The sequence below is a fragment of the Gigantopelta aegis genome, chromosome 15 (genome assembly GCF_016097555.1).
Source record: "Gigantopelta aegis isolate Gae_Host chromosome 15, Gae_host_genome, whole genome shotgun sequence".
Classification (NCBI taxonomy): Eukaryota; Metazoa; Mollusca; class Gastropoda; order Neomphalida; family Peltospiridae; genus Gigantopelta; species Gigantopelta aegis.
In genome coordinates this window covers 36,301,464-36,329,420 of record NC_054713.1, presented here as the reverse complement: position 1 = coordinate 36,329,420, position 27,957 = coordinate 36,301,464, and the positions used below count along the sequence as shown (strand labels likewise).

Sequence of the window (27,957 nt, the reverse complement as noted above, 5' to 3'; positions counted from 1 at the left end):
CCCAGATAGCTGAGGTGTGTGGCCAGGACAGTGTGCTTTAACTGTAATTGGATATAAGCACAGAAATAACTTGAAATGAAAGGAAATAAATGGGTGCACCTCGAACTTTGACCCACTCTGATACTATTTGGTGTAGCTCTTAATATTTCCACACAAAAAAATATATACTGTATTTAACATGTGGTTTTATCTACAAAACATAAAAGACGGAATTAAATCAATTTCAAACAATTAAGCACATTTCAAGGTTTGCCCAAAATGGCAGCGATTCGTTTTCTGTTTTCGCTGACAGAATTTCCTTTTAGGTTTCCAAGGCGCTTAGCACTGTCTCCATGGAAACCAACATTTTGGTTGGCTGGAGAAATAAATTCACCACTTTTTTGTTTGGTGTCATCAGAGTTCCGACTTCTAGCTGACATATTAATGTTTCCAGAACTGTTACTTAGAGTTACCCCTCTTTGACTGTTAGCTGAACTGTAACCTCCTGCAATGAAATGTAGAAAATGGTCATACTCATTAGTGTTAAAGAAATTATTGCTAAATCATCAAATGTGAATTTCAATTCAATTTGATGAAAATTTGCCAAATAAACTTGAAAACAACTTAATTTAAAATATTTTAATTTAATGAACATTTGTATTGTTCAGTTGTCTTTCACAATAAGTTGAATAAAAGTGAATGAAAACAAATATTTTAATGAACATTTATTTTTGTGCCAATAAATGTGAATCAACTGTTTTTAATTTAATGAACAATAATTTTTGTTTTTGTTTTCATAATAGTTATAGAAAAGTGACTTTCAAAATCCTAATTGAATGAGCATTCGTTTTGTTGCATTGTAGTGACTAAGTCACAAGAATGTTACAGAAACACGAATTAAAAATATCACATTTAATTAACATTTATTCTATTGGACGGTATTTCACAATAAGTTTTTAAAACAAATTAAATTTATATATATATTTAATCAGCATTTATTTTGTTGAATTGAATTCCTCATAAAGTTACAGAACAAATTAATTTATTAAGCAATTTACTTTGTTGAATTTTGTTTCACAATAAAGTTATAAACAAGCAAATTAAATTTGCAATTTTACTAGCATTTATTCTGTTGAATTGTATATTACAATAAGTTTAACAAAATTTTATCTAAAAAATTTGAATTTAATGAGCATTTAGCTTATTTTGTTAAATTTTGTTTTGCAAAGTCCAGTTTAATTTGGCCACAGATTTGACCAACTTGCTAACAATAAGAGTAGGGCTATAGAGGACACTAAAGCTATGGTCATTAAAAAAGACCGACCTCGGTGGTGTCGTGGTTAAGCCATCGGACATAAGGCTGGTAGGTACTGGGTTCGTAGCCCGGTATCAGCTCCCAAAAAGAGCGAGTTTTAACAACTCAATGGGTAGGTGTAAGGTCACTACACCCTCTTCTCTCTCACTAACCACTAACAATTAACAACTAACCCACTGTCCTGGACAGACAGCCCAGATTGCTGAGGTGTGTCCTCAGGACAGTGTGCTTCAACCTTAATTGGATATAAGCACGAAAATAAGTTGAAATGAAATGAAATTAAAAAAGAACCATGATTGGACATCACACATCCACAAAATAGTATGATTAATGTTACCTGCCGGCATCTTGAGCTGTAACAGTTCCTTCCTTGCATCACTGAGGGCTTCCGTCAGCTCGAACCGTTCCTCGCATTCCTTCTGCACCGTCTCTTGTAAAAACAACACCTGCAAAATGACAGCACAAGTTCAAACATTATTTTACAAGTTGTCTCCCTTACTACATGAGGCTGAATGTAGCTGTCTGAGTGTTTAAAGTTTGTTCTGTTTAACGACACCACTAGAGCACATTGATTTATTAATCATCGGCTACTGTATGTCAAACATTTGGTATTTTTGACATACAGTCTTAGAGAGGAAACCTGCTCAATTTTTTCATTACGTCAGGTTATAGGACATGTTTTTGTTGTTTTATTTAACGACACCACTAGGGCACATTGATTTACTAACCATTGGCTATTGGACGTCAAACATTTGGTAATTTTTACATACAGTCTTGGAGAGAAAACCCGCTACATTTTCCCATTAGGTCAGGTCATAGGGCACATTTTTGTTGTTTTGTTTAACAACACCACTACAGCACACTGATTTATTAATCATCGGCTATTGGATGTTAAACATTTGGTATTTCTGACATAGTCTTAGAGATGAAACCCGTTACATTTTTCCCATTAGTAGCAAGGAATATTTTACATGCACCATCCTACAGACAGGATAGCACATACCACGGCCTTTGATATACCAGTCATGGTGCACTGGCTGGAGCGAGAAATGACCCAATGGGCCCACCAATGGAGATCGATCCCAAACCGACCACACATCGAGCGAGCGCTTTACCACCGGGCCACATCCCGCCACTGTCGTAGAGGTATGTTTTTTTACAATACTGAACAGAGAAAGAAAGAAACACTTTATTTAACAACACACGTTTTAATTAATTTTCCATTTCAACTTATTTTCATGCTTGGATCCAATTACGGTTCAAGCATGCTATCCTGGGCACACAACTCAGCTATCTGGGCTGTCTGTCCAGGACAGTGGGTTAGTTATTAATTGTTAGTGGTTCCTCAGAGAGAGAAGAGGGTGTAATGGCCTTACACCTACCCACTGAGTTGTTAAAACTCGCTCTGGGTGGGAGCTGGTACCGGGCTACCAAATGTTTGACATCCAATAGCCGATGATTAATTAATCAATGTGCTCTAGTGGTGTCATTAAACAAAACAAACTTCTTCTTAGCTCAATGTTAAAGTTTCATGTGTAGCTCCATTTCTTACAAATTGTAAGTCCTTCAGACTTCGTTTATAGTGTTACCTATGGATGTTTACCATAATGCATGCGGAAACATATTACTGTAGATCCTGAAATTAACACTTCCCTAAATTAATGCTAGTGACAGTGGGCAGTCTAAAATGTGACATGAAATTAATGCATGTGGCCTCCCTTTGAAATATTATTTTCCTAACAACACATCTCTGTGTACTTTTCGGTTAATTTATTTCAACTTACTTTCGTACTTATATCCAATTAAAGTTCAAGTACGCTGTCCTGGGCACACATCTCAACTATCTGGGTTGTCTGTCCAGAACAGTGGGTTAATTGTTAGTTAGAGAGAAGAGGGTGTAGTGGTCTTTCACCTACTCATTGAGTCGTTAAAACTCGCTCTGGGTTGGAGCCGGTACCGGGCTACGAACCCTGTACCTACCAGCCTTATGTCTGATGGCTTAACCACAGCACAACCGAGGCCGGTTTTAATTTGTTTATGTGGTGTCAGGCTACCTGGCATTAATAATTACCTCCTCTTTGGTCTGCTGGAGTTGTCCCTGTGTGCTAGACAGACGATTTCTGACCTCTACGAGTTCTTCCTTGGCTTGCTGCAGTTCACGCTTCAGCTTATTGGTCTCATCCACACTTCCTTCATTCAGATAGCCTGACCAGAAATTATACATATTAAAGACAGGATGCATTAAAATAATAAATATTAAGATAACCTGCATAAATACTAACATATCCAAAAAAAAACCCAACCTATTTTACTCTAAATTTGATTGCCTAAATCTAAAATATTTGACAAAAACAATTTAGCCTATTTCATTGCCTAAATTACACTGAACTGATTCTCTAAATCTAAATGATTTGATTCTCTAAATTTAATAAATTAGATTCTCTAAATAGAACTGATTTGAATTTCTAAATATAACTTATTCCACTCTCTAAATATGAGCCATCCAATTCTCCAAATTTAACTAGTTTGATTATCTAAATAAAACAAATCCAGTTATCTAATTTACTCAATTGTCCAAATCTAACCTATGTGACTCTCTAAACCTAACCAATTCAATTCTCTAAACCTAACCCATGTGACTTTCTAAACCTAACCTATGTGACTTTCTAAACCTAACCTATTTAACTCTCTAAACCTAACCTATTTAACTCTCTAAACCTAACCTATGTGACTTTCTAAACCTAACCTATGTGACTATCTAAACCTAACCTATTCAACTCTCTAAACCTAACCTATTCTATACTCTAAACCTAACTTATTCTATTCTCTAAACCTAACCTATTCTATTCTCTAAACCTAATCTATTCTATTCTCTAAACCTAACCTATTCATCTCTCTAAACCTAACCTATTCAACTCTCTAAACATAACCTATTCTATTATCTGAACTTAACCAATTGTATTCTCTAAAACTTATTCTATTCTCTAAACCTAACATATTCAACTCTCTAAACCTAACCTATTCAACTTTCTAAACCTAACCTATTCTATTCTCTAAACCTAACCTATTCTATTCTCTAAACGTAACCTATTCTATTCTCTTAACCTAATCTATTATATTTTTAAACCTAACCTATTCTATTCTCTTAACCTAATCTATTATATTCTCTAAATATAACCTATTATATTCTCTAAATATAACCTATTCAGCTCTCTACATCTAACCTATTCTATTCTCTAAACCTAACCTATTCTATTCTCTAAACCTAATCTATTCTATTCTCTTAACCTAATCTGTTATATTCTCTAAACCTAACCTATTCTATTCTCTTAACCTAATCTATTATATTCTCTAAATATAACCTATTATATTCTCTAAATATAACCTATTCAGCTCTCTAAACCTAACCTATTCATCTCTCTAAACCTAACATATTCTATTCTCTTAACCTCAGGGGATAATATTTCGAAATCTGAGGTAACCGGAAGTCGGTTCACATGGTTTTTACCTAGGTAACCAACTGTTCGGTTACGTGAATTATATTTGCGTAACCCGTGGGTTACCCGATTGGTTACCTCAAAATTACGTTGAAATTAACCTATTCAGCTCTCTACACCTAACCTATTCTATTCTCTAAACCTACCTATTCAGCTCTCTACACCTATTCTATTCTCTAAACCTAGCCTATTTAACTCTCTAAATCGAACCTATTCTGTTCTCTAAATCTGCGATGATCTTCTTAAGACTGGCGATCTCCTTCCTCAAGTCTCTGTCGTCATCCGCTGCCCGGGCCTTGCAGTCAGCCATTTGTTTACGGAGACCGCTTATCTCCACCTTGTGACTAGACTTCAGTGCTGCCATCTGTTTCTCAAGCTAAATTAAAGGAGAAGAATGTCTGTTTAACGAAACAGCTAGTGCACAGGCTAGCCCTACCAAATGTAAAAGAAAACAATAATATGTTTAACTACTATACTTCAGTAATTTTTTAATTAAAGCTGTTTGATGTCTAACATATGGTTATTGTATAAACTAGCTAGTGAGAGAGGAAACCTGCTGTCACCATACAGGCTGTTCCTAGAACATACAACAGCAAAGATTATATTTGCTTAATGACACTTCATAGATCAGCAAATTGCAAACTAATAAAATTGAAGCTGCTGGACTATCAAGCTGACGACAGTGGTTCAAATCCCGTCAAAACTGGCTCACACATTTATTCATCTTTCTCATCTATCATTCTCATTATCTTAATATAAAAAACTTTCCAATTTCTCCCACGATTTCAATCTGTTTCGACCCTTTCTGTCAATTTCACACCATCATCTACCTGTCTCAACTTCCTCCACCGGTGCAGTCTCTGTGTATTTCCCTGCACCCACCTGGCATTCTCGTCCTCTGCCACTAATAAAGCTGGTCTGACCCACTGCACTAACTAACGACCGCCAGTAGTAGGGGTGCATAGTACATGTAGGTGGTTACAAGTGCCTCTTAACAATGCCAGAAGTAACTACTGAACACTCCCCGAAGTGGTCAGACTAAGCCCACAGCTAAAAGCTGATGGGGAATGGCAGGTGTTTGACACAGATAGCCACAAGAGACAAGCACTTGTTATGGTTGGAGAGGCAAGGACTGGGATGTGGACAGCGAAAGAAGTTGAAAGATAGGAGGAGTTACCAGATTGGGAAGAAATGAAAGAGAGAAAGGAAAGGGGGCAGTGGGATAAATAAAAAAAATAAAAAAATATGTCTAACATTAGTAGTTATTTTGACACTTGGTCTAGGTAAACATGCTATGTGAAAAAAAAAGAATATTAATTTTGTTTAAGGACGAGTTGAGAAGATCTGTCGACAGACCTGTATTTTAGCTTCTGAGTCTTTGTTCTTGAGCTGATCCTGATACTTGACCATCAGCTGGTCATACTTCTCTTTTTCCACCTGCAGACCCTGAAATATAATTCAAAGTACTTGTCGTGAAGGAAGGAAGGAAATGTTTTATTTAACGATCACTCAACACATTTATTTATCGTTATATGGCACTGGACTTGTCATGAATAATAAAAAAGAGAAATGTTTTACCAACACCACTAGAACACATTGATTTATTAATCATCGGCTGTTGGGTGTCAAACATTTGACAATTTTGACATACAGTCTTAGAGAAAAAATCCACTACATTTATCCATTAGTAGCAAGGGATCTTTTATATGCACCATCCCACAGACAGGACAGTACATACCACAGCATTTGCTACACCAGTTGTGGAGCACTAGCTGGAATGAGAAATAGTCCAATGGGCCCACCGATGGGAATCGATCCTAGACTGATCGTGAATCACGCAAGCACTGTACTACTGAGCTATGTCCCGCCCCTGAATTACTTACAGAAACAAAATCTTGTTTGAGTTTCTTTTCCAAAACGGATATTTCTTCTGTGTGTTTATTCCTCTCCTTTTGCAAAGCATCAGCAAGCTGCAATAAATAAACCATTTTAAAAAAGAAATTATAAAAGGAAAAAAAGTGATTGGAAATGAAAAGACGAGGCCTGTTTGTTAAAGGGACATACTCTAGTTTTTAAACACTAAGGCATATGTTTTTACTATTATAGCCACTTTTGACAACTGAAATCATACTTTACTTAGATTTTATCGTCTAGATTATCATTTTCCGTACATTCGAAGTGTTATTGGTCATCCTGGTGTTTTTATTATCACATAATGCATTTCTCATATTTTTAAAAACGTGCGTGCGTCTGAGAAGTAACAGTTATGGGAGTCAAGTTTTAGTCTATTTTTAGAGGGTATTTCACCATTTCAAAGTCGCAGACTCATGTTTGACTCAGTTGTAACTTTATCCAAATGTGTTACAGGTTTTAAGATTAACTAAACTTAGTGCTAATTTTCATGGGTTAAAACTAGGATATGTTCCTTTAAATTCATACTCAAGCACAGTATTTAATCATTCAATCATCGGTTATTAGGTGGTGGTTACCACACTATGTTAGTTTGACAACATCTCTTCATTTTAAATTCATACTCAAGCACAGTATTTAATCATTCAATCATCGGTTATTAGGTGGTGGTTACCACACTATGTTAGTTTGACAACATCTCTTCATTTTAAATTCATACTCAAGCACAGTATTTAATCATTTAATCATCGGTTATTCGGTGGTGGTTACCACACTTAATAAATAAATGTTAGTTTGACAATATCTCTTCATTTTAAATTCATACTCAAGCACAGTATTTAATCATTTAATCATCGGTTATTCGGTGGTGGTTACCACACTTAATAAATAAATGTTAGTTTGACAATATCTCTTCATTTTAAATTCATACTCAAGCACAGTATTTAATCATTTAATCATCGGTTATTCGGTGGTGGTTACCACACTTAATAAATAAATGTTAGTTTGACAACATCTCTTCATTTTAAACTTTGGCTATTTGGAGCCTAACACATGAAAGTAACAAACAAGAGAGGAAACCCGCTACTGCCAGATAGCAACCCTGATAATTAACAAAATGGCCACCGCAAAAAAATATGCATTTTTCACAGCAGTTTTGTGGTTAATGTGTAAGAGAGGTGTTTAATTTGTCAGAATTAGAAGAAAACAAATTAATTAGTTATGAAAAGTGACATAAAAAATTGAAAGTTCCATGTCAAAATAAATGTGGTGGAAAACTGAAAACACAGCCATGCATTTCCACGGCACTGCCTACTGCTGTGGTTAACTGCCATGGTTGAGATACATGTAGGTCAGTCTGAAAACCAGCAAGAGATCATGTAATGTGCACTTTCCTACAGACAGGACAGCACACTCCACTGCATTTGATACATCGGTCATAGAGCACTGTTTGGAGTGGGGCACTCGACTACTGAGCAACAGGCCTCTGAGAACTGATCCAGTGCACCACGACTGGTATATCAAAGGCCATGGTATGTGTTATCCTGTCTGTGGGATGGTGCATATAAAAGATCCCTTGCTGCTAATCGAAAAGAGTAGCCCATGAAATTGGGTGTCTAAATCTAAAACGCACTAATATCTTGATATTCAGGTGTCTTAAGTAATATTCGAAACCCTAGTTTAGTCCCAAGTTAATTTTGTTTTCTTCTTTGTTGAGTGAAGGATTGAGTGAGGGAAGGAGAGAAAGGGAGGAGGGAGGAATGGAGAGAGGGACGGGAGGGGGAAGAGAGAGAGAGGGAGGTGGAGGGAGGGAGATGGAGACAGATTTAAATCTGAAAACTTTAATGGTATATACACTGCTTGTATTCGTTCAGAATTTCACTAAATCGGAATTTTAAATGTTTTATAAGCACGAGATCTATATAATCTTACTTACTTTCTGTGGCCAATGGTCGGTCTCGGCCATCCGGTTCTTAAAACTCTCTCGGAGTTCTTCAATTCGGTTGTGGTGGGCTGATATCATCAACTCCCTACAAAGAAAACATAGCTGTCATTTTTGAAAAACAAAAAGTTAAAGCTTCAAGCACACCAAGCTGGACACACAACACTCACACACACACTCACTCTCTCACACACACACACACACACACACACACACACACACACACACACACACACACACACACTCACAGACACGCACAGACACGCACAAACACACACACACACACACTCACTCCAACACACATACATTCACATGCATACACACACAGATACACAGACAGACACACTCAGCTATATGGACTGTCTATCTGGGACATGAGGTTGTTAGTGGTTAGTGAGAGAGAAGATAGTGTAGTGGTGTTACACCTCCCCATTGAACTAAGCATCAGGTCTCTCGGTCTCTCTCTCTCTCTCTCTCTCTCTCTCTCTCTCTCTCTCTCTCTCTCTCCCTCATGTCTCTCCCCTCCTCTCTCTCCCTCCCTCCTGTCTCTCTCCCCTCCCTCCTGTCTATTTCCCCTCCTCTCTCTTTTCCTCTTTTTTTTTCCTCCCTCCTGTCTCTCCCTCCCTCCACTCTCCCTACCTCGAAACTCTCTCAACCTCCCTCCTTCCACCCTTTCCCTCTCCCCTCCTCTCATCCTTTCTCCATCCACTCAATCCCTCTCATTGTCTCTCTCTCTTCTTCCCTCTCATTCTCTCCCCTACTCTCTTATTCCTCCTTCCCTCTCTCTACATAGAAAGAAAACAAAAACAACAATACCTTTCATTTTTGAGAGCTTCTAAATCGGCTCTAGCTCGAGTCAATGCTTCTTTAAGTTCTCTCGTCTCACCTGTAACAGAAGAAACACCTTTAAATTGGATTAAACACTGGATGGCCACCCCAAACACAATAACTCTACTGAATATATGTAATTATTTAACGAATATGGGGACGGTAATTTTGATATTGCACACATATGGATATTTGCCACCTTCAGTGAAAATCTGAGGTCCATATGTCAAATATTATAATTAAAATAGCGCCAGATATTGTTGGTATTTTATGTTAGCAACCTTAGTTGGAGTTATCTCCCTTGATGTAATGGGTGAAAATAATCGCCCTTGTTTTTTGCTCTTCCTTTTCCTTTTGTATTTCTCCAGTAAAGTTGTGTTTCACTTTCTAAGTTTGTGTTTGTGGTCAATAACTATTAGGGCAGCAATTATTCTCATAACTGGCGCAGCAACAGAGTCAAAATTGTACGAAAACAAATGCGATGCCAGACAGAATGATTGTCGCATCCTTTTACTTACAATTTGGAATCTGTTGCTATTTTAACAATATGCGACTCATCAGCCTAAATATTTCACTGAAGGTGGCTAATATCCATATAGTAATGGGTGTGAAAAACCAAAATTAGTAGGGTTATTATCTTTCGGGGGGGGGGGTAGGGGTACCAAATAATAAATAACCACAATCTGCACCTCTGGTGAGCACTCTACACTTGGAAGACACACCCATGAATTAAGTGGGTCAAACTTGGTGCATATGGCTTTACACATTTCCACTGAGCTTACCACTGCATTCACTCTGGCTTTGAGTCCGTACTGGAATAATAATAAAAAATCTCGACTACCTCAGGTGGAACATGAATCCAGTACCTACCAGCCTCAAGTCTTTCTTCTTGTTTTTGGTCTTTTTTGTTTGAATTCCTAGAAGAAAAAGTCTACAGTTTTAAAAACCTTCAACAAAATTCACAATCTGAATTCTGTTGAGTGTTTTTCAATAAACTGAAGTTCACACAACATTGTTAACTACTATGATAAATTACTCTCCTACCTTTAATTACCTTTAGATTTTCCTTAAATTTTGTCCAGACAGAAATCATGAAAAAACCCAACATTACAATGATACACATTCCACATACTAGATGGTCACCATGTCACCTACATCGAGTTCGCTGAGATATCCTAGGACAAAAAGCATGTAATGTTTTGCCGTCTGCCATTCTGCTTTTTTTATGGAATACTCTTCAAAAGGGGTGGAAACGTCCGAAATATGAGACATAATTGATATGACATCATGATGATTGCTTTATATCATAACGCATGTAATGATGTTGTTAGATTACATTACATTCATCCAAACCTCTTGGCAAGTACATGTAATTACATGCTTTATGTCATAGCAGATCTCAGCAAATCAACATAATTGACATGGGACCTAATTCACCAAACACTCGCAACTGTGTGATCTCGCAGTGCAATGCTAAAAGACTGGCAAAGAGGATGATTTGTTGTCTAGCAGAGCCTAAGAGACCTTTGTGAATTAGGCCCATGGTTAGCATCTAGTAAGTGGAACCTGTCATGGTACTGGGTTTTTACAATTTCTGTCTGAACAAAATGTTGGAGAAAATCGAACAGTAATTAAAGGTAGGAGAGTACTATTCATGTAGTTGTTAACAATGTGCTTCAGACTACAGAAACCTGATTCACACATACTCAGTGTGGCTGCGGCTTGACTATTTATCGTCTGCTGTTTCTGCATTTGTTCTCGATACAGATTTTCCAGGTTTTTCAATTCTTTCTTCGACAATTGTAATTCTGCATCTTTGGCTTTCAGCTCCACCATCACACTGTACAAAATTAGATAATTCTATTTGACTCACCATGCATAAAGTTAATCCAGTTCAATTTACAGTAAAGCATCAACAGTTACACAATGAGAGAGAAGGAAGGAGAGTTATATAAGAATTGTTTGTAATTATTTGCAAATTTATCGATGTTTAACTGTCACAAAAATCATGTAGCATAGCGAAGCAATTTTATACTAAATTTGTGACTGTTATACATCGATAAATTCACAAAACATTACTAACAATTCCGATAATTACTAACAGAACTTATTTAGTTAAAACTACATAAATCAGTTTCTAATGTTCTTCCCATTATCTGCTTTACGTAATGACGTCCCATTTGATGTAATGACATCATTTTCTGAGGTGTTTAGTTTAAAGTCCTTCACTACGCTACACAATTTTATGCAGTTTGTGACAGATGTACATCGATAAATTCATTAAAAAAATTATGACAAACATATTTTATATACATTGTAATTACAAAGACAGGAGCTTGTGCAGAGGGTGCCAGATTATGGCAGTCGAACCCTCCTCTTGATCAAGCAAATGTTCTCTTTGTTTCAATACTGTTCCGAGGAAGCATGTCTTAACCCCTCATAAATTTTGCTAGCCAGTTTAGCCCCCCACCCTCTTCTAAAATGTATACACGAGTGCCTGGACACACCATATTTAGTTAAAATACACATAAATCATCTGCTAGCGTCCTTTTCATTACCTGTTTTACATAATGACGTCCCAGCTGGCATAATGACATCATTTTCTGAGGTTTATCAGAATTGAGGACATCATATAAACGTGGACATTTTCTAATTATATAATTATGTTTTCAAAACAATATCTTATTTTTAAGGGCTCTTAATCTCACTAATTTGTCTGTTCTGAGCACACTAAGGTCTTGTTAGTGCAGTAATATTTCATTTCATTTCAACTTATTTTCATGCTTATGCTTAGTTGTTAGTTGGTTAATGGTTAGTGAGAGACAAGAGGGTGTAGTGGCCTTACACCTACCCATTGACTCATTAAAACTTGCTCTAGGTGGGAACTGGTACCGGGCTGTAAACCCTGCACCTACCAGCCTTATGTCCATGACACCACCGAGGCTGGTCTTTGATGCAATCTAAAGCCCTTTTTTTTATTCATAAAGTAAAATTCAGCCGATCACACTTGTTTCATTCCTGGACAGATATTGTTTTATCAACAGTTTTTACAGCTCATTCGTTTCTGCCATTGTGCCATGCTGGTTTTACCATGTATTATGCGCACCGGTGTATAATGCGCACCCCCCACTTTGAACGTTTATTCCAAGAAAAAAAACATGAACTACAATATAATGCGAACCGTTTTTTTAAACCACAAAATCGACAGTGAATGCAAGTTGTACCGCTTTCCCCCCGTCACCAAAATTAACGAAAAGCGAAAGAAGCGGTATATTCAAGAAACCAAGAAACAAAACTTAAGTTAGGTATTTGAGTACATAGACCTACATGTCACATTAAACAAAGGCTAGTACTTGCGTACTTACATGTCACAGACTCACACGTGCATAAATCAAAACAAAGTTATATACCCCATACACTGTAAATGACTAATAAATATATGAAAACAAAAATATAGCATATTACATTTCGTTCTCGTGGCTAACGTGAATGCATGAGATTTCTAAAGTTATAATAGTGTGGTATATTTCCGGTTTGCCGGAAATGGCCGAATTAAATCTCATGGAAATTAAAAATATTTACGGTCCAGTTTTGTCATTTTTGTGCACTTTTTGGCAAGGTATGGATACTTTTGTAGATTTATTTTGCATTTATTACAACCATCACAAGTGAAAAGCGATTTTTAAGAGGGTTTTGGCGTTTCGTTGTAATGAACACTGTCAATAACCTGTAAAGTACCGTAAACTACCGATTGGCGATTTTTCATGGGTGATCGCTGAACATTTTTAAAATATATTTTTTCTATTGCTATGTATAGTGTGCACCCCCATTTTTAACCTGTATTTTCTGGGAAAAAAGTGCGCATAATACACGGGAAAATACGGTATGTGTGGCCGTTGGAAGAAATTATAAATTTGTACGTACAAAATTATTTTAGACCAAAAATTGATATAGAGATTCTACAAAACGTCATGATGTCCAGAAATGCATTTGTTATAGATATTCATATCAAGCAAGAATATTTAAAGGTGCAAACCCTAGTTTCAACGTGTAAAAATGGACACTAAGTTTAGTTAATCTACAAGCCTGTAACACACTTGGATAACGTTACAACAGAGTGAAACAAAAGTCTGTGATGTTAAAACTGGAAAATATCCTTAAAAAATAGATGAGAACTTGAATCAATAACCGCTACTTCTCAGACGCATGTGCATTTTTAAAAATATGAAAAATGCATTTTGTGATATTAGAAACAGGATGATCAGAAACATTTCGCTTCTACGGAAATGGATAATCTAAATAATAAAATACAAGCAGGGCTCGAATTGCAGTGTTAGTACATGCACCGGTGCATGCTGATTTTTGCGTGTGCATGTAACTTTTAAAACTGGGTGCATGCGGTGCATGCTAATATTTTTCAAGTACTGTGTATTGCGTATACTAGTATCCTGTTGTCTACCAGATTCAGACTCAAGTTGTTGAATTTTGCGTATGCATTTCGTAATTTGTTCGCCACATGAAAACGATAACTTTTATCTTATGGGCGCATCCATTTTGTATCCCATAATCCTACTTACAACAATGGCGCCCTTTCGGTCATTTCCGTGAAATATATTTGTGAAAATTGCCGGCAATATCTCGGTTATATCCGTGAACGGTATTAGGGAAGGTGGTCGAGACCGACTTTGGGGTATCCACACGCATAACACAGTTGTTGTCGTCACTGACAAATTGAACTCCGCCAGATCTGTGATCAATACAAAGCACCGTAACTGCCTTGAACATTTTCGACCTCAGATATGGGCACTTGATCAGATGATGACCGGCCGTGCAGGTGCGTCGTGGCAGTTGACTCGAAGTCACAGGCTGGTAGGTACTGGGTTCGGATCCCAGTCCGTAGGCTAATGGAATTTTTAATCCAGATACCGACTCCAAAAAGTTGAGTGGGTGCTCCGCAAGGCTCAATGGGTAGGTGTAACCCTACATGCACCGACCAGTGATCCATAACTGGTTCAACAATCAGCCATAAACGTTTGTGATATCCTTCTAGTGTGGGAAGCGCAAATAAAAGATCCCTTGCTGCCTGCATCGTAAAAAAGAGTAGCCTAAGTGGCGACAGGGGTTGCAGAATTTTAATGGTGCTGTGTGGGCTTTAACCATATTGGTCTGACGCCATATAACCGTAAAAAAATGTGTTGATTGCGTCGTTAAAACGGCTCTAATAAAAAATAAGCTTAGTTTTAAAAACTAGGGTCTGTCCCTTGATCAGATTCCCATATTAAGATTGCGAGAGAGTGCAGTAAACGTTACTCGCGTAGTTGACTCGAAGTCAGCCAGTGATTCCTTTCAATCGCAAATTCCGTATCCAGCTAATTTATATTATACCAACAGATCTTATCGAGTTAAAAAAGTTGATAAAAATGCTTAATACAAAACACAAATATTCGTACGTTTTTGTAATAGGCCTATTATAGATTTCTGTAAGGCGTTTACTTTGGGTGAAATTTTCAAATTTGATCAAGAATCAGTAATAAACGCAGTTGTATAACGTTCCAGTACTGTTAATAAATAAATAAATATAGGTATTGCCGAATACATTCCGAATAGCATCGTATAAAAACAAAAAACGAAGTTGCCTTATTTTTGGTGCATGCAGAATTTTAATGGTGCATGTAACTTTTTTTTCAGCTTGCACCTGGTGCATGTAGATTTTTTGTTTTCATTTCTAGCCCTGACAAGTAATGTTTGATTTCAGCGATCATAAACGGCTCTAATAGTGAAAAATAAGCTGTAGTGTTTAAAAACTAGGGTCTGTCCCTTGAAGTAGATTTCCCATATTAAGAAAGCCAGAGAGTGGCCGTAAACTAAGGATAGTGTGTATGTAACTCACTTGTTGAGTACCACCTCATGTTGATGATCCCTCTTCGACAGCTGTCCAGTCACATGATCCAGCTCTTTAGACTTGGACCTGTAACCAAGGAAAACAATGCTACAAGTGAAGAGCTCATTTCCAAAATGTTATACTGTAAAACCTCTGTAAACCGGAATTATCTCAAAACCAGACCGTCTATAAACCGGAATTATATCAAAACGAGATTCTCTGTAAACTGGAATTATATCAAAACCAGATCCTCTGTAAACCGGAATTATATCAAAACCAGACCCTCTGTAAACCGGAATTATATCAAAACCAGATCCTCTGTAAACCAGAATTATATCAAAACCAGACCCTCTGTAAACTGGAATTATATCAAAACCAGACCATCTGTACACCAGAAATATATCAAAACCGGATTCTCTGTACACCAGAAATATATCAAAACCAGACCCTCTGTAAACCAGAACTATATCAAAACCGGACCATCTGTAAATCAGAATTATATCAAAACCGGATCCTCTGTAAACCAGAATTATATCAAAACCAGACCCTCTGTAAACCAGAATTATATCAAAACCGGACCCTCTGTAAACCAGAATTATATCAAAACCGGACCCTCTGTAAACCAGAATTATATCAAAACCAGACCCTCTGTAAACCAGAATTATATCAAACCGGACCCTCTGTACACCAGAATTATATCAAAACCGGACCCTCTGTAAACCAGAATTATATCAAAACCGGACCCTCTGTAAACCAGAATTATATCAAAACCGGACCCTCTGTAAACCAGAATTATATCAAAACCGGACCCTCTGTAAACCAGAATTATATCAAAACCGGACCCTCTGTAAACCAGAATTATATCAAAACCGGACCCTCTGTACACCAGAATTATATCAAAACCGGACCCTCTGTAAACCAGAATTATATCAAAACAGGACCCTCTGTAAACCAGAATTATATCAAAACCAGACCCTCTGTAAACCAGAATTATATCAAAACCGGACCCTCTGTAAACCAGAATTATATCAAAACCGGACCCTCTGTAAACCAGAATTGTATCAAAACAGGATGTTTTCCATGGTCCCTTTTTAACTATCTGTACAAACAAAACCTCTCTAAACCAGATACCTCTCAAAACCGAAGTTTTTACTTGGTTATGAGGGTGTCCGCTTTGGAGGAGTATCACTGTATATGAAATGTATGTCACTTTGCCGCATTATGTCACAAGAAGTACAGTTTTAATAGCCTAGGCCCATATTTTCTAAGCTATCATAGCGCTACGAAATCGTAAAACCATTGTAAGCTATGATGTACAGGTAGTGACATCACGGTTTTACGATCTCGTAGTTCTAAGCTAACTTTGAAAATACAGGCACTGATCAATAAGCATAGATCACATTTTGATAGAAACTTTGTCATGTTGTTGAGTTGCATTAACATCAGGATACCTTCACTGCTAACTCCAAAATTCGGAAACTGACGTATATCATATTTTGGAAATGAATTTTCAAGTGATGATCCAAGTGGGTCAAAAATTAACTGAAATCTGGCCTCTTTCCTCACAATCCCACCCACTCACCCACCCACAAAATTTCAAAGCTACAGGTATATATATTTAGAGAATACTCAGTGAGCCACTTGGCAATACTGTTTATCTTGCACAAGTGAACTGATGTCATCCTTCTCAAGCCTTTGGTGAGGGAAAGACAACATCAATTCACAAGTGCAAAGATAAACGATATTGCCGAGTAGCGAGTTGGGTATTCTATTTATTACCCATTATTAATCTTTATCATTTTATGGAAGATTTTCAAGTTTGCAAGTTGAGAACCAGAGACAGTGTTGCGTCATAGCTGACGTATGTATCGCTGATGACATAAGTTGTTTGTTGACATGGAAAAAACCCAGTTACGGTTGTTTGTTGTCGCCTAACAGCTGTGGCGTCAAAGCCTATAGAGAAGCACTGATTATGACGTCGAAAGGTATCTAGGGGAAGAAATTTTTTTTCCCCCCTAGGGAAAGATCATTTTTCTTTCCCCACTTCTCTCTGCTCATATGAGTAATATATGTCCTATATAACGTAGCTTCTTAACTTATAACCCTTACGGGCAACCTTATCTTCTATGGTACTGTGATCTTGTACAATGTCAAGAATATTGGGTCCAAGTCAGATAAAGGACAAGATGTCACTCTGTGAGAGAGAAATGGCCCGAGGGGCAATGGGTACTGAATCGATTGCCCATCAAGAGGTCGACTCTTTGTTTTTCCACACATCCTTGGATCCCTACAACTGGTTTATTTAAAAGGCAGTGGTACGTGCTGTACTGTCTATGGGGAATAGTACATATAAAAGATCCCTTGTTGCATTTCTGTTAAGATTGTTTTCTCTTATCATAATTATCACTTAACCTAACCCCTCACAAACTGCAACCCCTCCTCCAATACCCATGAACTGGTCCGAACATCCTAACTTCTAACTAAATGGTTAAAATCTTCCATTGTATCATGGGTATAGGGTGGTGGGGTGGAGCGAAATGCAATTGCTATGAGGTCAGGTTAATGTATAAACAAAATTAAAAAAACATTCTGTGACTAACTTTAGCTGATTCTGGAACTGGTCCGTCTCCATTGTGAGATTCCTGTTGGCTACCCGTAGCTTCTCTACTTCATTCTTCACACCTGGAACAGATGTTGAAGAAATAATGAACAGATAAGAAACCATCACACAAAGCGATGTTATAGGCTATTAAAATACAACTGCAGGTATAGCCAAGTACTCGCCGGACGTGTCTCATCCACCACCCCCCACCCACCCATCCCCACAAGTCTCACATCTGTGGTACTTAGTTTTTCTTCTCAGAAAAACAATCTAAAAGATCCCTTGCTACTTTTTGGCAGGAATAGGGTTTCCTCTCTATTTCTTTCTCTCTCTTGATGGATTCTGTTCCCTACCCCTACCCCTCCCCCATCACAGCAAGTGCACCACAAATGGGCAAACATCAAAGGCTGTGGTATGTACTATCCTGACTAGGGAAAAGTGGATATACTGATGTTTTTTGGTACGAGCAACAAACAGTTCTCCCACCCCACTCTGTTCCGTCTCTCTCTAAGTTCTATCTTCTGTCTCAATCTGTTTGTCTCTCCCTTTCTCCCTCTCAACCAAGACAAAAACATTTAATCATATGTTAAAACACAAACAGCCCTAGTTTAAACTATTCCGAAGAGCCATTAAACAAGCATTCCTTTCTTTTCATCCTACCTTTCGCACTACTCTCGTGTTGTCGACACGTCTCCTCCAGTCGATTCTTCTCGTCCTTCAGTTGATTCATTTCGTCCTGCAGTCGATTCTTCTCACCGTTCAGTTGTTTGTGTTTCTTCTCCAGCTGCTCATGCTGTCTCTCAATCCACTCCATCTTGCTGGCCTGCGTGCGGAGTTTGTCATCTGCCAGACGCGACGATTCCTTCAACACAGTGTTCTCCATCTCATAGTGACCCAGACGAGACAGGAGTTCCTCTCGCGGCTGTTTTCCTGAATCAAAGTTTTAACATTTGATATAGGCAACTGTCTAGAAGTATAATCTTTACATTTAAGAAAAACAATAAATCCACAGAATAAAATGTCTCTCCCATAATAAACTTGTACAATTTTGCTGCTAGTTGTATCCATAGTTGTTCATCTCGATGAATGTTAAAATAAAAAAATTAATAATAAGAAATTGTTTTTTTTAACAAAACATTTAGTTAAAAAACATTATTACTCAAGATCCTGAAATTAATGCGATCATAATATTAAATGAAAAATGCGAGTTTGTGTTATTCGTATTAATAATATGACACATTTATTTGTATGTTTTGTCTGTGTCCCATATTATTAAAATCCAAGAAACAAAGATTAAAATTCGAATATATTTATAAAGCATAACTGTCCACAATAGTCCAGCTCGATGCCAGCCACGTGTGACGATTGCAGGGTCTTTGCTCACCCTGTCAAAAGTCAACACGATCCATCACGTGTGAAAGGGTTTTAGCACGATGATCGTCAGATGGACCGTTTCTTTGAACATTTTGATTTCATCAAAAACAGGGACTAAACAGGTTGTTAATTGATGTGTACACAGTGAAGTGATCTCAGTGTAGATGCTTGTAACTTGGATTTAATCGGCCTCAGTGGTGCTGTGGTTAAGCCACTGAACACAAGACTGGTAGGTACAGGGTTCGTAGCCCGGTACCGGCTCCCACCCAGAGCGAGTTTCAACGACTCAATGAGTAGATGTAAGACCACTACACCCTCTTCTCTCTAACTAACAATTAACCCACTGTTCTGGACAGACAACCCAGATAGCTGAGATGTGTGCCCAGGACAGCGTACTTGAACTTTAATTGGATATAAGTACGAAAGTAAGTTGAAATAAATTAACCGAAAAGTACACAGAGATGTGTTGTTAGGAAAATAATATTTCAAAGGGAGGCCACATGCATTAATTTCATGTCACATTTTAGACTGCCCACTGTCACTAGCATTAATTTAGGGAAGTGTTAATTTCAGGATCTACAGTAATATTTTTCTGCATGCATTATGGTAAACATCCATAGGTGACACTATAAACAAAGTTTGAAGGACTTACAATTTGTAAGAAATGGAGCTACACATGAAACTTTAACATTGAGCTAAGAATAAGTTTGTTTTGTTTAATGACACCACTAGAGCACATTGATTAATTAATCATCGGCTATTGGATGTAAAACATTTGGTAATTCTGACTCGTAGTCATCAGAGGAAACCCGCTACATATTCCTAGTGCAGCAAGGAATCTTTTATATGCACTTTCCCCACAGACAGGAATGCACATACCACGGCCTTTGACCAGTCATAATACACTGTTTGGAACGAGAAAATAAATAAATCAGTTGAACAGATTCGCTGAGGTGGTTTGATCCTGCGACCTCAGGCGAGTGCTCAACCGACTGAGCTAAATCACGCCCCCAACACTGAGCAAAAGTCAACACTGTCACCACCACAAGAAAAGTCAACACTGTCACCACCACCATAAGAAAAGTCAACACTGTCACCACCACCATAAGAAAAGTCAACACTGTCACCACCACCATAAGAAAAGTCAACACTGTCACCACCACCATAAGAAAAGTCAACACGGTCACCACCACCATAAGAAAAGTCAACACTGTCACCACCACCATAAGAAAAGTCAGCACGGTCACCACCACCATAAGAAAAGCAATACCTGTATCTCGCCTTTTTAACTTCATACAGGTGAGACAAAAAAAAAACCCACAAAACTTTTGGTCATTTTGCAAATTTGATACAGCCCCCTTTAACACAGGTTCAACAGTACACATCCAGGGTTTAATCTGTTATTCACCAATTTGGTGAATATATTTCCTCATTCGATTGTCAAAAGGGGTGGGACGTAGCCCAGTGGTAAGGCACTCGCTTGATGCGTGGTCGGTCTAGGATTAAAAGACCATGAAATGCATTTCTGAATATATACAATAACTCTATCAGCTATTATTACAGGGCTTGAACGTAATGACGGCACCGATGGCAATTGTAAGGGGCGGGACGTAGCCCAGTGGTAAGGCACTCGCTTGATGCGTGGTCGGTCTAGGATTAAAAGAACTTGAAATGCATTTCTGAATATATACAATAACTCTATCAGCTATTATTACAGGGCTTGAACGTAATGACGACACCGATGGCAATTGTAAGGGGTGGGACGTAGCCCAGTGGTAAGGCACTCGCTTGATGCGTGGTCGGTCTAGGATTAAAAGAACTTGAAATGCATTTCTGAATATATACAATAACTCTATCAGCTATTATTACAGGGCTTGAACGTAATGACGGCACCGATGGCAAATGTAAGGGGCGGGACGTAGCCCAGTGGTAAGGCGCTCGCTTGATGCGTGGTCGGTCTAGGATTAAAAGAACTTGAAATGCATTTCTGAATATATCGAATAACTCTATCAGCTATTATTACAGGGCTTGAACGTAATGACGACACCGATGGCAATTGTAAGGGGTGGGACGTAGCCCAGTGGTAAGGCACTCGCTTGATGCGTGGTCGGTCTAGGATTAAAAGAACTTGAAATGCATTTCTGAATATATACAATAACTCTATCAGCTATTATTACAGGGCTTGAACGTAATGACGGCACCGATGGCAAATGTAAGGGGCGGGACGTAGCCCAGTGGTAAGGCACTCGCTTGATGCGTGGTCGGTCTAGGATTAAAAGACCATGAAATGCATTTCTGAATATATACAATAACTCTATCAGCTATTATTACAGGGCTTGAACGTAATGACGACACCGATGGCAATTGTAAGGGGCGGGACGTAGCCCAGTGGTAAGGCACTCGCTTGATGCGTGGTCGGTCTAGGATTAAAAGAACTTGAAATGCATTTCTGAATATATACAATAACTCTATCAGCTATTATTACAGGGCTTGAACGTAATGACGACACCGATGGCAAATGTAAGGGGCGGGACGTGGCCCAGTGGTAAGGCACTCGCTTGATGCGTGGTCGGTCTAGGATTAAAAGAACTTGAAATGCATTTCTGAATATATACAATAACTCTATCAGCTATTATTACAGGGCTTGAACGTAATGACGGCACCGATGGCAATTGTAAGGGGTGGGACGTAGCCCAGTGGTAAGGCGCTCGCTTGATGCGCATTCGGTCTAGGATCGATCCCCGTCAGTGGGCCCATTGGGCTATTTCTTGTTCCAGCCATTGCTCCATAACTGGTGTAACAAAGGCGTATGTACTATCCTGTCTGTGAGATAGTGCATATAAAAGATCCCTTGCTGCTAATCGAAAAGAGTAGCCCATGAAGTGGCGACAGCGGGTTTCCTCTCTCAATATCTGTATGATCCATAACCATATATCTGATGCCATATAAATGTAAATAAAATGTGTTGAGTGTGCCATTAAATAAAACATTTCTTTCCTTCATTAATTGTCAAAATGTTGATTCAAAAATCATGTGCCCCATGTACATTCAGATCTGCCACCATATTTGCTGTTACCTTAAACAAAAACTTAAATTTAGCTGTAGATTTTCTGACCAAATTCGCTTTCATTTGATTAGTTCATGTATATATTTTATTGTTCAAGCTTTCAACAAAATACATACCTTCTGTTTGTGCCTTCATTTCACTAACAAACTGGTTTTTCACCCGGATAAATTCTTCCATTCTCATTTTATCCTGTTCTTTCATTTCCATTTTTATTTGTTTGACTGATGACTTTTGAAGTGTCAGAGAGACAGACAAATTTGACAGACATTTTGTCATCTTCGTCCATTTTAATCTGGAAAATAGATATTTTAAATGAGTACAAATCAACTTCAATCTTTTAACACAATATATAAGAATTAATTTTGGCAGAGTTACTTGTAAGTTTCTATCATTTTTTTTAGGGGGCAGGCTGGCTTTTTCCCAAATTAAACGAAAATGCTCGAATCTAGGTGTAAACCACTTGCACCGACCAGTGATCCATAACTGGTTCAACAAAGGCCATGGTTTGTGCTATCCTGCCTGTGGGAAGCGCAAATAAAAGATTCCTAGCTGCTAATCGGAAAGAGTAGCCCATGTAGTGGCGACAGCGGGTTTCCTCTTAAAATCTGTGTGGTCCTTAACCATATGTCTGACGCCATATAACCGTAAATAAAATGTGTTGAGTGCATCGTTAAATAAAGCATTTCTTTAATAATTCCATATCATGTACTGTTATCTTCTTTTTAATAATAAAACATTTCTTTCTTTCTTTCTATGTATTTTTACTTGAATTACAACTAATTTTTAGGGTAAAATGATGGAAATACATGATAAAATGGTCTCAGGTTAACACATTTTGCCCGAACATCTGTATTATTTTTGCCTGAATTTGAGGTTTTGCTCCAGCTCTACAGGGAAGCAGTCCCCCCCCCCCCCCCCCCCCCCCCCCCCCCTGTCTTGTACACTTATGGTTTCTATTATGTCATTAAAACAATAACAAAGGAAACCAACCTTTAATTTTATTATTATTATTTTTAATCACTAGTATTAATATTTGCGTTTGACAACCTGCCATTTCAAATAACATGTAATATACTTGTTCAGGTTTGGTGAATCTAGGACAGAAAGAATTCAAGTTGGTAGGAAAATACATATATGCATGTTAGAGACTGAAAATCTGATACAGATTACCTAAGTATTTCTCTGTGTATTATACCAGCCTCGGTGGCGTCGTGGTTTGGCCTATCGGTCTACAGGCTGGTAGGTACTGGGTTCGGATCCCAATTGAGGCATGGGATTTTTAATCCAGATACCGACTCCAAACCCTGAGTGAGTGCTTCGCAATGCTTAATGGGTAGGTGTAAACCACTTGCACCGACCAGTGATCCATAACTGGTTCAACAAAGGCCATGGTTTGCGCTATCCTGCCTGTGGGAAGTGCAAATAAAAGATCCCTTGCTGCCTGTCGTAAAAAAGTAGCCTATGTGGCGACAGCGGATTTCCTCTAAAAAACAGTGTCAGAATGACCATATGTTTAACGTCCAATAGCCGATGATAAGATAAAAAATCAATATGCTCTAGTGGCGTCGTTAAATAAAACAGTGTCAGAATGACCATATGTTTGACGTCCAATAGCCGATGATAAGATAAAAAATCAATGTGCTCTAGTGGCGTCAATAAATAAAACAAACGTTGCTTTACTCTGTGTCTTATGTTCACCGTTTGTTTTTCAAATTGCTCTCATCAAACTAATCAGAAATTTGTGCCTCGATTAAATGCACAGAGGTGCGTGGCAGTGATTGTGCACCAGCCTCCGAAAAAGAAAAGGGTGTATACAACAATAAATCTGTTTTATGTATGGCAAGACGTAGTCCAGTGGTAAAGCGTTCACTTAATGCGCAGCCAGTCTGGGATCGATCCCCGTCGGTGGGCCCATTGGGCTATTTCTCGCTCCAGCCAGTGCACCACAACTGGTATATAAAAGGCTGTGGTATGTGTTATCCTGTCTGTGGGATGGTGCATATAAAAGATCCCTTGCTGTTAATCTAAAAAATAAAGAGTAGCCACTGAAGTGGCGACAGCATGTTTCCTCTCTCAATATCTATGGTCCTTAACCATATGTCCGATGTAATATAACCGTAAATAAAATGTGTTGAGTGCGTCGTTAAGTAAAACATCTCCTTCCTGTTCTATGCAATCTAATTTACCTGTGATTCTCTGACATCTTCTCAAGTTTCGTATTTTCGTCTTTCAGTGTTTTACACGATTCTTCAGCGGTCTTTAAGTTCAAAACTAACTGGTCATTTCTAAGTAAAACAAAACAAAGATAAATTAAAGAAAATATTTTTTTACAAAAACATAATAAAAATCATTATATGTATTATGATAAACATACTTCCATGATGGACTAATGCCTTTTTGTTTTTACTTCTAAACTAAACATCAGATGGGATGAATTGGGAGGGGGAGTAGGTAAATGGATGGAGGTGAAACCTACAGTCTCCTCCAGTTGGACCGGTAGGGGGACTAATAAAAGGCTAGTATTATTAACTTACTCTTTCTTTCTATCCTCCAGGGATGTTTCTAATGTTTTTGTCTTCTTCTCCAACTCATCAAGGCTAACTCGCAGTTCTTTCTCCCGCACCTCACAACCTCGCAGCTGTTCCAGCTCCTTTTCTGCAGCTTCAAGTTTCTTCTCTAGTGCTTTAATCTCACTGTGAATGAGGTAGCTAACACCGCAGTACTGGCACACGGTTTCATCTCGGGCCATCTGCTGAATTTTGTCTGGCAGTGGGTGCTGCGGAGTGTACCTGTGGAAAGAAAAATACATATATACTATCAATCAAAGAAAAAAAGAAAGAAAGAAAGAAATGTTTTATTTAACGATGCACTCAACACATTTTATTTACGGTTATATGGCGTCAAACATATGGTTCAGGACCACACAGATAATGAGAGGGGAAATCCACTGTCGACACTTCATGGGCTACTCTTTTCGATTAGCAGCAAGGGATCTTTTATATGCACCATCCCACAGACAGGGTAGTACATATACATATATAGTTGATATACCAGTTGTGGTGCACTGGCTAGAACGAGAAATAGCCCAATGGGCCCACCGACGGGGATCGATCCCAGACCGACCGCGCATCGAGCGAGCGCTCTACCACTGGGCTATGTCCCGCCCTATATACTGTTAATCATAAAATATTAGTGATTTTAAAATTTAGCTAAATCCAAAGATATGCCACGTTAGCGACATAAAACTTTAGCGAAGTCATTATATAGGACAGTAAAAAAAAAAAAAAAGCTAAAAGTAAAGAGATATTTAATGACACATAAAGTATATGCAGGGCTCACAACAGGAAGTAAAATATGACCTGCAGTTTTGTTTTTTTAAATAGTCTGCTAAAAAAATATATGGCCTGTTGAACATAAACTGCATGGTGTGAATGGAGGGTTTGGGACAGTGTGTGGAAAATGTATTTTAGAGAATTATAAAATTAAAATACAACAGAATCACAAGCTTAGCCTCAGCTAAATAGAAGATAGATGATTGTACACGCATCTGTCTTTTGAAGAACGACCTGCATTTTTTTTTTTTTTATTGTAACCTCGGGTAGTGAAGACAATAAAAAGATTTGCTTCCACAGGTTCATTTATTAATGATGGTCATATGAAAAATCTGCAATAACAATAATACATTTCTTAGAATCGTATTTAAATAAATATAATGATACTAGAGATGTTCATTCATTCACTTATTCTTTCATTCACTCACCCATTCATTCATTACAAACACCTGTGCATGTACATGTCTATATAAAAACATATTTCATACATTTGCCTTATATGAACTAAAATATAACACAGTCTGGTATTCAATATTGAGTTAAAATATGTTATTATAAAACATTCACTTACCAGACAACTCGTTCTAGTTTGCACTAAAACTCATGTGAAAATATAGTAGTTATCTTTGACTTTGCAGTCGTAGATTGAAAGATGTTGTTCAGTTCAAAGCAGAACAAAGCAAACCGAGGTTACATAATTTAAGCAGGTGACTTTTTATTTCAGCTGCTAGGTCCAAAAAATTGTCTGCTTTTCGCAGAATATAAGACAAGATCATTGTACATACATCTGTCTCTCAAAGAACGACCTGCGATTTTTTGGAAATTTTAGGCAGGTGACTTTTTGTTTTTCACTTTTCACAGGCTGCTATTTTCAGCCCTGATATGCACTTCCATATGCTCTACTTCCGAACTTCATCTTAACCCTTATGTGTACACTGTATCCCAAAGGCTACGGTTTGAATAAATTAAGATTCATATGGGTTGAATAAAAGCTTGTGTAATCTTCTTACACATGTGTATATACACCGGCTCAGCTTGGTAGAAAATATCAGCAATTTTAAGCAAATTTTCTTAGTAGAAAATATTAGCAATTTTTTAAAGCAAATTTTGTTAGAAAATATTAGCAATTTTAAGCAAATTTTGATAGTCTGTATACCAAAACACTTTTTTTCCTTAGCCTTCTTCCCACACCCACCCACCTAAAAAAGCTATTAGAAGACATTATATTACAAGATACATGTACAATGTCTATTAGTCTCAGGGCTTCTAGAATTTTTTTTTAATTCACTAGCCATGGGATCAGTAATTTAAGAAATTTACTAGCCACGATTACAAATCCACTAGTCCTACTTTACTTTAAGTAAATACATTTTTACTAATTAATAATAATAATCGGATATGTCACCTAAAGAGGGAGATGGAGCTTAAACACACTAAGATTGGGGGGTGGGGGGGGGGGGGGGGGGGGGGGGGGGGGATGGGAGTGGGTTACAGGATATTCATATTTAAAAAATAAGACTAAAATGCAGCATTTGACAACTTTTGTTTTCACTAGCTGTTTGGCATGGTAATATTAGTTGTTTACTAGCCCAACACTGAATATCACTAGCCATGGGAGTGGGGCTACAATAATCTAGAAGCCCTGACTATTAGTCAAATTTGGTATATGATAGAATGCCAGCTTAAAGCCTGCTTGCAACAAATTTATAAAGTTAAAGTTTGTTTTGTTTAACAACAATGCAAAATAACATTGATTAATTAATCATTGGCTATTGGATGTCAAACACTGGGTAATTCTGACATAGTCTTACAAAGGAAACCTGCTACATTTTTCCATTAGTAGCAAGAGATCTTTTATATGAATCATTCTACAGACAGGATAGCACATGCCATGGCCTTTGATACACCAGTCGTGGTGCACTGGCTGGAAAGAGAAATAGTCCAGTGAGCCTGTCAATGGGAATCGATCCTAGATCGACCACGAATCAGGCGAGCACTTTACCACTGGGCTATGCCCTGTTCCTGCAACAAATTTGTAGTCTTATTTGAAAATGTTTTATTCAAATAACTGTTTGTTGTATTTACCGCTGGAAAGATGTTTCCTTTTCCGGTGGGGCAGACATTTTGGCCGTCACAAGTTGTCATTTGTTGTTTGGATCCAAATCACATTCGCTTTAACATCACATTCTGTGAAGCTTGTCATCTTTACTATCAATCTGTCAGCCAATAGGC

The 27,957-nt window shown here is 37.8% G+C and overlaps 1 protein-coding gene across 1 annotated transcript; it reads right to left on the bottom strand.

The window, feature by feature from the left end:
* LOC121390229 (myosin-11-like) lies at nt 1-27,957 on the bottom strand. Its single transcript, XM_041521999.1, has 16 exons — nt 27,811-27,957; nt 24,928-25,182; nt 24,580-24,678; nt 22,510-22,685; nt 18,613-18,882; nt 17,951-18,032; nt 15,360-15,437; nt 11,176-11,309; nt 9,458-9,527; nt 8,636-8,729; nt 6,675-6,761; nt 6,148-6,237; nt 5,002-5,167; nt 3,366-3,499; nt 1,632-1,740; nt 1-484 (listed from the first exon to the last, which is right to left on the bottom strand). The coding sequence occupies exons 1-16, from the start codon at nt 27,846-27,848 to the stop codon at nt 243-245; spliced, it is 2,124 nt and encodes a 707-aa protein (XP_041377933.1). The 5' UTR covers nt 27,849-27,957; the 3' UTR covers nt 1-242.

Bases quoted from the DNA above. Each gene is read 5' to 3' on its own strand.
- LOC121390229 (XM_041521999.1), bottom strand. From the start codon at position 27,848: ATGTCTGCCCCACCGGAAAAGGAAACATCTTTCCAGCG. The intron at 24,679-24,927 runs GTAAGTTAATAA...TGTTTTACTTAG, and splicing joins CTGGAGGATAGAAAGAAAGA to AAATGACCAGTTAGTTTTGA. The intron at 22,686-24,579 runs GTAAATTAGATT...TCTATTTTCCAG, and splicing joins AAGATGTCAGAGAATCACAG to ATTAAAATGGACGAAGATGA.